The sequence below is a fragment of the Pundamilia nyererei genome, unplaced genomic scaffold, assembly GCF_000239375.1.
Source record: "Pundamilia nyererei isolate P.nyererei 1_Seehausen unplaced genomic scaffold, PunNye1.0 scaffold00210, whole genome shotgun sequence".
NCBI classification, from domain to species: domain Eukaryota; kingdom Metazoa; phylum Chordata; class Actinopteri; order Cichliformes; family Cichlidae; genus Pundamilia; species Pundamilia nyererei.
The window spans coordinates 911989-924341 of NW_005187611.1; the positions used below are offsets into that span (position 1 = coordinate 911989).

The following is a 12353-nucleotide window of genomic DNA, read 5'->3' on the forward strand; positions in this document are numbered from 1 at the left end:
CTCCGAACATCTAAAACTCAGTTTGATCTTCACGTAGATGCCGCAGCCTCACAACATCTCAGTTTCTCTGCACTGATTTCCCTCATCTGTTAATCAATACCCAATCAATGAAGTAGAAAACAGAAGACAGGCACACATACAGATGTGTGTGTGTGTGTGTGTGCTGACAGGTAGAAGATAAACAGCAGTGACATTGTTTTGCATCAGTGTCAGGTTACCGTGATGATGCAGCACCGTGGAGATGAATGGCTGGATAAACACACATGCGACACATATGTAAACATGCTCTCTCTCTCTCTGTATGTGTGTGTGCCGTCGGTGGGACTCGTCCTTACCTGAGTGGTGTGGATCAGAGCAGTGCTGAGCAGCAGGAGGCCGAGAGACGCCATGCTACAGGCCGAGCACACACACAAACACACACTGAGGCAGGATGCAGACACTCCTCTGATAAAAGGGAGGAAGGGGGGAGGGAACAGAGAGAGGGAGGAGCGATGACTCAGGACAGAAGGCGAGAGGAGAAAGGAAAGAGAAGGAGGCGACAGGGAGGGATTTTGAGATGGAATAAGATAATAACAGAAGACAGAGGACAAAATAGGATGTGATGAAAAATGGAAGAACCAAGAATTATGGGAGTGAATAAGGTGGGAGAAAAAAATAATTGAAGGACATAAGGAAGGAGTTGATGTAAGGAGGTCGATGTGGACACAAGAAAATAAAATACGGGAATAAAATTTCAGAAATGAGACAAAGGGACAACGGAGGAGAAAACAAATGTAAAAAGTGGAAATAAATAAGATAAGGAAGGTAATAAGAAATGGGACAAGTAAGAAAATCAGTACATAAGGGAATGCAAGAAATAGGAAAGAGGGGGTGAGGGAGGAAAATGGGAAAAGGACACGAGGAGAAAAGGATATAAAGTGTATAAAACAAAAAGGGGCAAGGATTAAGATTAGGACATAAGGGGCGGCATGACGAGGGAAAGAAATAAGAAATAGTGTGGAAGAAGTAGTTACAGAGATAAGGAATTAAATAAACGGGGAGATAAGGAACAGGTAATATAAGAACCAAAGCAAAGAAGTATGTATTTCCATAACAAGGAGAGAAGGGTATATGGAAGTTGCTAAGGATGAAGAGAAGGACACAACAGACTAAACACAGAAGAACCAAAAGATGCACCGATGGAGACGAGAAGACTGACCCAAGAAGAAGAAAAAGAAGAGGAAGGATCACTTTTTTTCACAGAAACATTTGATTGGCTGGCGGAAGACAAATAAAAGCAAACGTAAAAGAAAAGCAGCAACACTCCAAAACAGCTCACTGACTAAAACATCCATCTGAAGATTTATAGCTAATAACTGAGATCCTGTCAAAGGGCAGAAAGCCACGGAGGAAGCTTTTAACAGAAACACTTCCTGCTCCGGGTTTTTATAGCACAATCTTCATCCTTTTTACAGCTGCCCTCACGTCCTCCTCTAATAATCCTCTGAAATTCCAGATTCATTGACTTTCTGCTATTACGTCTCCTCTCTCATTTTCTTCAATCTTGAGCACATCATAGTATTCCTTACAACCTCTCAGCTCACTCTATTCACTTCCATCTCTATCCTTAACCACTCTAACCTGGCTCACATCCTTTTGCAGCTCGACCTCTACACCTCCATCACTTTCCGTACTTCCTCATTCCACCACCAAGTCTTCCTGCCCTCTTGCATACACCGAACACCTTCTTGGCAGTTTCTCTCACCACATCGGCTGTACTTTCTCAGTTATCTAGTAACTCGTCACTAACACTCAGTCTTTTCCCTGAACTGTCGCCAAATTCTTCCGTCTTCAGCTTTCATCATTTAAGCCTTGTCTTTGCCTTCACTCTCCTTTTCTTCTTGACGATGATGACCTCATTACCTCTGTTCCTTTAACCCTTTCTCTACCACTTCATCCAGTTACTCCAGAATTCCTCTCTTTCAGCATTCAACATTAGCCATTTGACTTCAAGCATCAACATTTAAAATCCCTGCTCTCACCTTTCTTTCTCTCTCACTGCCTCCTAACATGCCATCCCCCTCTCCTCTTTCCTTTGTCTTTGGCTAACAGCAGCACAGTTTTCATTGACACCCTGTAGGCCAACAGCGCCAAAGGCATTTGTTGCCAGCCCGGGCCTGACAGGCTGATTTTTGACGACTCGTTTGATTTGGCAAAGATTTTTTGCCAGACGCTCTAGTGCACAGGTGTCGAACTCCAGGCCTCGAGGGCCGGTGTCCTGCAGGTTTTAGATGTGCCCTTGATACAACACAGCTGATTTAAAGGTAAATAACCACCTCAACATGTCTTGAAGTTCTCCAGAGGCCTGGTAATGAACTAATCATTTGATTCAGGTGTGTTGACCCAGGGTGCAATCTAAAACCTGCGGGACACCGGCCCTCGAGGCCTGGAGTTTGACACCCCTGCTCTAGTGGGTGCGGCACTATGGCGTTTGGCCAGGTTTCAAACTACATTCTCTTCTCAAAACGATTTCTCTTATTTAATCACAATAGTTGACATTTTGTTTGGACATTTTCTACTGACAGCCACATCATTCTACATACACATACAATACTACACATACAATATCCCAAATCCCTATCGCCGCTTTAAACAAAATCTCATCTAAACACGCACCACCCAGCACTCTGAGGCGGATGCTCTGATCCCCTCTGGATCATCGACCTCTGGGCCACTCTCACTTCCTCCTGGTAGAGACCACCTTCAACTCAGATTCATTCTTTAAACTTTTGTCGAAAAGAAGTTTAAAACTCAAAAATGACAACCAGAGAAGAGCAGAGTTCATAACAGATCAGTTTATTGAACTTCCACAAACAGCCGACTAAACAAAGAGAGCGCAAAAGCTTGTTTTTAAATGTGTCAAACTTTCTTTTATTACACCATTAAAACTCATTCAAGATTCTGGATCCATCCTTCTACCGTTTAAAAACACATTTTAAACTGTGCACAAAACAAATGCAAAGTGTTGGTTACAAAGCATAAATGCTCTTGCAAAAGTCTAATATGATTGTCAGTGAGTTCATGTTCATATACGATTCAGTAACCATATAGACTGCAGATACATTCAGATAATAAGCAGGCAGAACACCATTATCATATAGATATACACCATATAGCAGGTCATGTAACAGTGGATAGGGCAGATTAGCACTAAATAAGAAGTAGTTCAGTATGTGTTATATATTTGTTCAAAGTGATCTATTCAATACAACTGATTAATGTGTGTGAGTCCTATCAGCACTGTCACTGGTTACAGGTTACTATTTGTTATGGATGTCTTGGTGGTTAGCTTTTATTAATCATTTATACATCAGTTTGTTATGGTAAACATCTAAACCTCTTTTTCCTCATCGATCTCCATGGAGTGTTGCATTGTGGGTAGATTGCAGGTGGCTCACTGTTGGCTTGTTACGACGCTTCCTGTGACAGAGAAACAAACTGGAGACATTTTCTCATATAAGAGCAACTTCTCAAATTATCATGACCTAAAAAGTTTGAATGTTTTGCGTCAGGGAATTCAAAAAAAGCATCATTAAGCAAAAAAAAAAAAAGATTAAATATTTTGCATCAGCATGATTTGAATGAACATATATTTGTACAAGAATACACACCACACGAACACGACACTAGGCATATTTAACTGTCTCAGGATGCAGCTTGCTAACCTATTATGCTAGCTAGTTGATACCTTTGCACTCCACCTTTTAGTTCAAACATGAAAACTTCTGGTTCCAAACAGCAGACAGGATAACACTAAACTCTTAAAATCAAGTTTTATTCTTTTAGTGCTACAGCGCCCCCTGGTGTGTGGATGCTCTAGTTCGTGTTTTTTTGTTTTTGTTTTTTAACAAGAATCAAGTTACTGATTAATCAAGAAAAAAATGAATTCAAAGTGCTATACTCTATATAGTGCCACATGTAAAATATACTAAACATACTTCACTGACTCACCCTCTTCCTCACAGCTCACATGTGATTGGAGAAGGAAGTCGGCGCCCCCTGCTGGTTGGAGCCCTGACTGTACTGCACGTCCTGGAGGAGGCAAGAAAACAAAACAAAAACCAGGACATATTCAGCCTGTAACTAATCATTATTTTCATTAGTTCGGTTTATTTACTTAACTGAAGGCTGGAACAATGAAATGTTTGGATTTCGGGCAAGTCATCAGAAGCCAAAATAAAACATGTAGAGCGACCCCTTGTGGCAACAAAGCAGTCAAAGGTAGCTAGCTAATCAATCTTTGATTAACTAGCATCACATCATCTAGTCACAGACCTTCAGGTGTGCGTTTACCTGCTGCAGCATTTTGTTTCCTGAGCATTGTCTTCTCACCTGGGGATATCCCTCCTGGCTGCAGTCAGGTGAGTGGCCTGCCTGTTTGTTGGTGTATGTTTCTTGTTCGTTGGCCCCCTGCTTGACGTGGGCGTCAGGTGCAGCAGGTTTCTCCTGAGGAGGCGGAGCCAACACGGAGTCAGCGATGATGCCCGTCTCCCTATAGATGAACCAGAGGTTTCCCGCCCACAGGACCAGGTTAATGAAACCAAATGCCTGAGATGGGAGACAGTGAAGGTCAACCCTGGAGTCTCCGTTTAGATGTAGATTCAAAACTTTATCAACACAGAATAGAAGAATAGAATAGAAAAACCTTTTATTGTCATTGTACAAGCACAATGAAATTATGGGACATTACGAAACATCTTAACGAAGAACGTTCCAAAGTTCTCAAATTCAAATTTAGGCAGATTTTTGTTCCTAGAGTTGCAGTTTCTCTAATAGCCACTCGAAGCCCACTCCAGAAACTAGTCAATCCCAACAGACTTCCATGTTAAAACACCTTTGCAGTAGAAAATATCGTGTTTACAAAAGGGTTTAGTTTCCATAGCCAGTTTAACCTTTTATAAATGTTACTGGGGAGGAGTTAAAAAGAAGTATCATTGTTTTAAATTATATTATGGCTTCAAAGTATGAATGATCGGGACTGAGGCCACACTGAGTGACAGGTAGGACCACCAGTTCTTCAGTGTGTGGTCGCATTAAAAGACAAATTGTGTGTCACACTCGGATGTTTTTGGATGCACAGATATTTGAGCCTCAAAGCTCCTTTCTTTAGTACAAACATTAGCTGAAATAAGTAAATGTAACATATTTTCAGAGATTAGTCTAATGATGCCACAGTCAACATTACCAGCTACTCTGATCTAGCAAGGGTTTTGCCATGTCAGCATATTTTCTTGCTATGCACCCTGGACATGGAGTAATTTACAGGTCTGTCTACCTGACACTAAGCCATCTCACTTTTTCTGTCTCTTTATAATAGTGAAGTAAAATCGTACATAAATGTCAGCAATAAGCTTGTCCTTCATTTGTGATTGTCGGTGGCATCAGGAGAATGTAAGGAGGGTGTGTCAGAAGATCTCTGCATCGGTTTATATCGGTTTTGGCAGCTTGTGCAAGGAAAGCTTGATCCTCATTTATTAACCATTTTGATATTTTCAGTTCAATAATTGCAGTTTAGTTAATGAATCACATTTGAAAATTGTGGCTTCTTTGTTTTGGATGTTTCTCAGTAATATTCTGTGCTTTATTGGTCAGTACTGACTCTCCAGTGTTGGGACCAGTAAGTTCTGAGTTTCCCCGTCCTGATGACGATCAGAGCTGTGCCCAGGCCCAGTGAAAGTCTTACCACAGAGGTGTTCAATCCAGACATAACCGGGTCGTGGACTTCGCGGCATCTGTTCTCATCATCTTCACAGGCATTGATCATAGTGATGACTTCATCTGGGTTGGTCGCAGTCTTCACGTTGGACAGACCTTTGGCCCAGGCTGCCGAACTCACCAGCCACATGAAGGCAAACACTCCGGTGACTCCCAGGTCCTGAAACGGCACAAAGACGGAGTGAGGCAGGTTTTTCAGAGGTCAGCTGGGAAGTCGGGTGGCTGTACTTACGATCAGTGGGCCATTGTTGTTCTCCTTGTACTTTTCAAAGAAGAAGACGTAAATGCTGAGAGCCGCCGTAGAGTACAGGAAGGCGAAGACGCCGATGGTGACAAAGAATTCGGCCGAGGAGGAGTAGTCGCCAGTCAGGAAAACCCGTTCTTTATACTCAGACTTACAGGTGGGGGCATCAAAATACTCCTGGTGGAGTCTGACAGAGGAGTTTAAAGTTTCCCTGTTAGTGAAGGTGATCTTTCACCAAAGTGATAAACAATAACTAACACGCAGATAATAACTTCAGAGCTTTGATGTTCAGAATGAGCCCAAAACACCTCAAAGCTTTGAAGAACCACTAAAGAGACAAAAAACACCCAGGAGGGCTGACCGATATCATTTAAATAAACCAGGATAGTGCTGCATCCTCTAAATACTATTTGAAAGAATTTTAAATAGGTCAAAGTCAGTTTCAGAGTTCACAGAGTTTTTTGTTCTGACCTGAAGGGATACTCAAACTCCACCTCTATACTCAGGTCGCTCTGCACCCAGCTCTTGCACTCCACCGCAATCTTGAACATCCCGGAATAACTGCCACAGGTGGAGAAGGCGAAGATGGCGAAGAACTGGAAGAAAGAGCAACAACACATCACAAGCTGTGGAAACAGCTCACAGTCAGAGCGGGCTCAGGTGAGCCTGAACTGCAGTAGGCCTCTGCATTTCATTTTTACTTTTGTACTAAAAAGGCTTTATTTTAAACATGTTAAAATCATATAACAAACATAACAATCATGATAACATGTTCAAAAAGGAGCAGAAAGACACATAATCTTAATCCCACTACAAAACGTTCTGTGTTTTTATTGGAATACTTACTTTCCGATAATAATTTAAAATTAAAAATAATTAAAAAGACTAAAACTAACAGTGACACTAAACGTATAAATAAAATGCATCAAAACTATAATAACTGATGCACAGATTGTAGGCGTGCTCACTGAAGGAACAATCCCATTAAATCTTCTTTATTTTAGCCTGTTGTTTTTTCCATTTTGTCTATTGTGTGTCTTCAGTTCATAACAACAAGTTGCGTCAGAGTGTCACCCAGGGCTTTTGTACTTTTGACAAATTAATTCAGCTCCTACAGTGGAAAAGAAAACCTCTGGCAATGCGACAAATTAAAATCTGAATACTGAAGAATCTCTGACATTATTGTGACAACTGGCCTTTTAGCAGTTGGTGCAAAAATCCAAATTTTAGTTAGTCAAACTTTACTTTGGAATTTTCTTGTAGATTCAACAAAAGAAACTGGAACAAACGTGTTTTTTCGACAAGCTGCAAGCATCAAACTGCCTAAAGATGCAGTTTAAAATAAAGTTTTGTGCTACGCATAGATACAACACTGATTCATCCCTTGTGTTGAGTGCATTTGTATGCTTGAATGATTCATATTTATGTGTTAATTAGTTTAAAACAAAAAACCCCCCATTCATCTGAAAATGGTCAGGTAAGGGGAAACAATGCGATGTTCAAAGAAAAACGGGAGAGGCCGGGAGAACTACAAGAAATGTGGGTGGCTCAAGACTTTTGCACAGTACAGCACTTCTTTAATATGATGCAGCTTATAAAGGCTGTACTGTAGGTTGGGTTTCTCCTTTTATCCTGTCTTCCTACTCTCACACCAGCCAGTTGTGGCAGATGGCCCCGCCTCAGAGGTTTCTTCCTGTTAAAAGGGAGTTTTTCCTTCCCACTGTCACCAAAGTGCTTGCCTATAGGGGGTCATATGATTGCTGGGGTTTTCTCTGTATGTATTATTGTACAATATAAAGCGCCTTCAGGCGACTGTTGTTGTGATTTATATAAATAAAATTGAATTGACTCCTCCTCATTTGCAGTTTATAAAGAGTTTAGAAGAAAAAAAAGAGTCCAATTAAAAAACACTGGTAGCAGGAAGATCTACAGAGTCTGCAAAAAGACATCAGCGCACCATTAAGTTACTAAGTTAAATTATTTAAAATACTGTCAAGTTTCCCCCCTTAAATTTATACAAAGTTATCTGAATCTGCAGTGAACCGGTGTCTTTTCCATAGAGGAAGAGTAAGAAAATGTTTAAAGTCACCACCCTCTCCCTACAGCGCCCCCTGCTGTGTGCTGGAATCTACAGTTTCTGTGTAACAAGTAAGCTCGCTCATTAAAACCTGCATCATAAAAGCGGCATTCAGAATTCTACAACAAACTAAGAATATACTGATATAGCCCATAAAAGTGTCTTTCATGTGTGTGTGTCCAAAGTCCTGTGTTATGCAGATGTGCATAAACTCTTCCTATGATGATACTCGTGCTTTCCCGTATGGTGAATCATTACATTCTGCCTATGATGTTTCCGAGCTTTAAACATCAACGTGAACTCAGTTACACATCTGTGCTGTGGTTGCAGTTTTTGTGGTGCCACTGTTGGTCTGATGGACTCACCCATTGTAGGACCTTAACGAAGCCCAGAGGAACCTTCAGCACCCCAAACCGACCTCGGGTCACCAGCTGCAGACAGACAGATAAAAAAAAAAGCAGCAGGTAAAATATTTTCATTTTAGCAGCATGGTGAAAAACAGAAAGACTAATGACCCACTGTTCACGTGCACGTTTATTCAGGGACGTCAGATCATCAGAGTCAATAACAAAAATGACAAAAACAAAACACATTTTTATAAAAGCTTTCAGTTAGTTCATTCAAACTCTTCTCGTTTTCAAGACCCAGCATCTGTCAAAATGATAAACTTGGTCCAGCTGGGCACCTGTAGACTCACCTTAAGATCCAATTAAAAGAATAAAAGGGATGGTAGTGGCCAGGTGATGAGCGGTGCCTGGTTTCCTCCAGACAGTTCAATCTTTATCTCATCAGACCAAAGAGTTTTGTTTCTCATGGTCTGAGAGTCCTTCAGGTGCATTTTGACAAACTCCAGGTGGGCTGTCATGCGCCTTTTATTGAGGAGTGGTTTCCAGCTGGTCACTCGACCATACAGGGCTGATTGGTGGAATGCTGCAGAAATTGTTGTCCTTCTGGAAGGTTCTCCTCTCTCCTCAGAGCACTGCAGGAGCTCCGTTTGAGGGACCATCCCTCCCCGATAAATGTCCTTCTACCCTGATCACTAAAATTGGCCGGGCATTCATAAGAGACACCATAGGAGGGAGAGTCCTTCTTCTTATGGTTGATGTAGACTTCTATGCTCTTTGGGACCTTCAATGCTGCAGAAAGAACCCTTAGCACAAATCATAGGGTTTGTGCACATACGCAAAGTATATATTGTAAATATAGATTAAATATGGTGTAAATGAGGTGCAGGGCCACCAGACCTAAAATTTTGGGTTGAATATAACTGAGTATTAATTCCAGTCTTTATATTATTCAGTGTATATTTGTCATAAAAACAAACACAGCGACAATGAAGCAAAGGTGTAACTCAAAGAGGAGGTGGGGGCCGATGGGTTGGATGGCGGGGGCCACCAGCTTCTACATACACTGAACAAAAATATAAATGCAACACCTTTGTTGCTGCTCCCATTCCCCATGGGATGGACGTAGAGACCTAAAATTCATTCCAGATACACAATATAACCATCCCTCCCAAACAGTGGTCACAAATCAGTCCAAATGTGTGGTAGTGGGCACATCTGCTATATTGAGATAATCCATCCCACCTCACAGGTGTGCCACATCAGGATGCTGATCTGACATCATGAGTAGTGCACAGGTGTACCTCAGACTGCCCACAACAAAAGGCCACCCTGGAATGTGCCACAGATGCCACAAGCAATGAGGGAGCGTGCAATTGGCATGCTGACAGCAGGAATGTCAACCAGATCTGTCGCCCGTGCATTGAATGTTCATTTCTCAACCATAAGCCGTCTCCACAGGCGTTTCAGAGAATATGGCAGCACATCCAACCGGCCTCACAGCCGCAGACCTCGTGTAACCACACCAGCCCAGGTCCTCCACATCCAGCAGGTTCACCTCCAAGATCGTCTGAGACCAGCCACCCAGACAGCTGCTGGAACAATTGGTTTGCACAACCAAACAATTTCTGCACAAACTGTCAGAAACCGTCTCAGGGACGCTCAACTGCATGCCCGTCGTCCTCATCGGGGTCTTGACCTGACTCCAGCTCGTCGCCGTAACAGACTTGTGTGGGCAAATGCTCACATTCGATGGCGTCTGGCACGTTGGAGAGGTGTGCGCTTCACGGATGAATCATGGTTCACATTGTTCAGGACAGATGGCAGCTGAGAATGTCCCAGTTCTTGCATGGCCAGCATACTCACCGGACATGTCACCCATTGAGATGGTTCGGGATGTGCTTGACCGGCGTATACGACAGCGTGTACCAGTTCCCACGAATATCCAACAACCTCGCACAGCCATTGAAGTGGAGTGGACCAACATTCCACAGGCCACAATTGACAATCTGATAGACTCCATGCGACGATGTGTTGCACTGCATGAGGCAAATGGTGGTCACACCAGATACTGACCGGTTCTGGGTCCCCAGACCCCCAATAGCGCAAAAAACTGCACATTCCAGGGTGGCCTTTTGTTGTGGGCAGTCTGAGGTACACCTGTGCACTACTCATGATGTCAGATCAGCATCCTGATGTGGCACACCTGTGAGGTGGGATGGATTATCTCAATATAGCAGATGTGCCCACTACCACACATTTGGACTGATTTGTGACCACTGTTTGGGAGGGATGGTTATATTGTGTATCTGGAATGAATTTTGGGTCTCTACGTCCATCCCATGGGGAATGGGAGCAGTAACAAAGGTGTTGCATTTATATTTTTGTTGAGTGTATATCACAAACACACACATCACAGTATGAGTACCTCATATACTCCACATGCTCTTCTCTCCTAACTTCTCTATAAAGCACAAAAACAAATTGTTGCATAGTTGACGTCAACAGTTCATGGTCATTCTGCACAAATGACCGGGAGCGAGGTCAGAAAGTACCGGTAATGTGCTCCCCAGCATCCATCGAAACTGTTCAGAAAAGCGTCTATTTTAACCAGCATAGTGTCACATGACGAAGAAACACCTGCAGCTAAAATTCAGTTCATAAGGAAATTCATTCAGTTCATCTGTACTGCATAAAAATGTTAGGCTTTGGTCCCCGAGAGAAAACCGTGACTTAAACACATAGTGGACTTCTTGTAAGGTGCCCACACACACGACCACCTTAGGAATATGAACATCCAGTGTGACCCAGAGGATGGCCTCCATTAATAGTCACTGTGACTGCGCTGCTTGGACTGGTTGGTTGGACGTAATGAGCAGTCATGTGAGTTCCTGTCGCCTTTCTATCAGCTTAAAGCGTCCTGGTCATTCTCCTCTGACCTCTGCCATCAACAAGGCTTTTTACCACAGTGAACCGCCTCTCACTGGATGTTTTCTCCCTTTTTTAAGATTGTTGTCTGTAAACCTTAGAAATATCCGTGTGTCAAAGTCCCAGCAGATCAGCAATTTCTGAAATACCAACACCAACAACCATGCAACGCTCAAAGTCACTGAAATCACCTCTCAGCTTAGTTTTATTGTCTGAAAAGGTTTAGTTCTAATTTTGTTTTTATTTGTTTCAATGTCAGTTTTTTTTTTTAAGATATGTGATTTGGTTGTGCTGCAGGAAGTCATTGAGTGTGTGCAGGAATGGGAGGGGGCTCTTGTTGTTGTTGTTAGGGAGCTGGGGAGTGAGTTGTACCGGAGGACAATCCTCGGGATTAACGGCCCGTTTTTCTGTACCTCCTCAATAAACCGTGGTGAGAACAAACCGTCTGGTGCTCGAGAGCTTGCGAACGTTACTATATATATATATATATATAAGCACAGCATGAAAGATGGGAGCTTAATTGCGCATCACCGCGGTCAATGATCCGGCTTATATTTGTTTACCTTGAAAGCTTCAGCAAAATCCTGAATGCATCATTAAATCACACCTTAAGCTTCTTTACTTGATAATTTCTCATGATCAATTTGGATAAAAGCTTTTGATTGTTAGAAGAAAGAAATATAATCGTGTTTTGTCTGTTCGTTTACACGAAGTCTCGAATCAGTGCCTTTGAAAGAAAATCAGGTTAAAAAAAACAAACAGAAAAAGGTCGTTATATCTTTAATCGTTTTATTTTCTTCCTGTCATACCCAAGTGGGCACATTTCCGTCTTGAACGCAGCTCCTTTCTTCCGTCGTGTAGTTGTTTTTTTTTTTTTTTTAACCAGTAATCCAGTTTTTTGTTTCCATAAATGAGCACACTGACCGTATTCACTGCTTTCTCCAGATCCCTGGTGTCGGGTAACGGGGTTTTCCATTGGTTTGGCTTCGGAGCGACTCCTTGGGTG

At 42.3% G+C, this 12353-nt stretch overlaps 2 protein-coding genes across 2 annotated transcripts in view; both read right to left on the bottom strand.

Moving 5' to 3' along the window:
* Window positions 1-464, bottom strand: part of pcsk1nl (proprotein convertase subtilisin/kexin type 1 inhibitor, like) — a 9350-nt gene extending 8886 nt beyond the window's left edge. Inside the window, exon 1 of the mRNA XM_005748000.2 lies at window positions 336-464. Coding sequence (XP_005748057.1) covers window positions 336-389 — 54 coding nt within the window. The 5' untranslated portion in view covers window positions 390-464. The remainder of the gene's footprint in view (window positions 1-335) is intronic.
* Window positions 465-2819: 2355 nt separating this feature from the next.
* On the bottom strand, window positions 2820-12349 carry LOC102205858 (synaptophysin-like; the record flags this gene model as incomplete). Its single annotated transcript, XM_013914609.1, has 8 exons — window positions 2820-3477; window positions 3991-4071; window positions 4372-4587; window positions 5723-5914; window positions 5987-6185; window positions 6470-6594; window positions 8441-8506; window positions 12272-12349. Coding segments are annotated over 7 exons (942 nt in total), but the record flags the coding sequence as incomplete, so codon positions are not given.
* Between the last annotated feature and the right edge of the window lie 4 nt (window positions 12350-12353).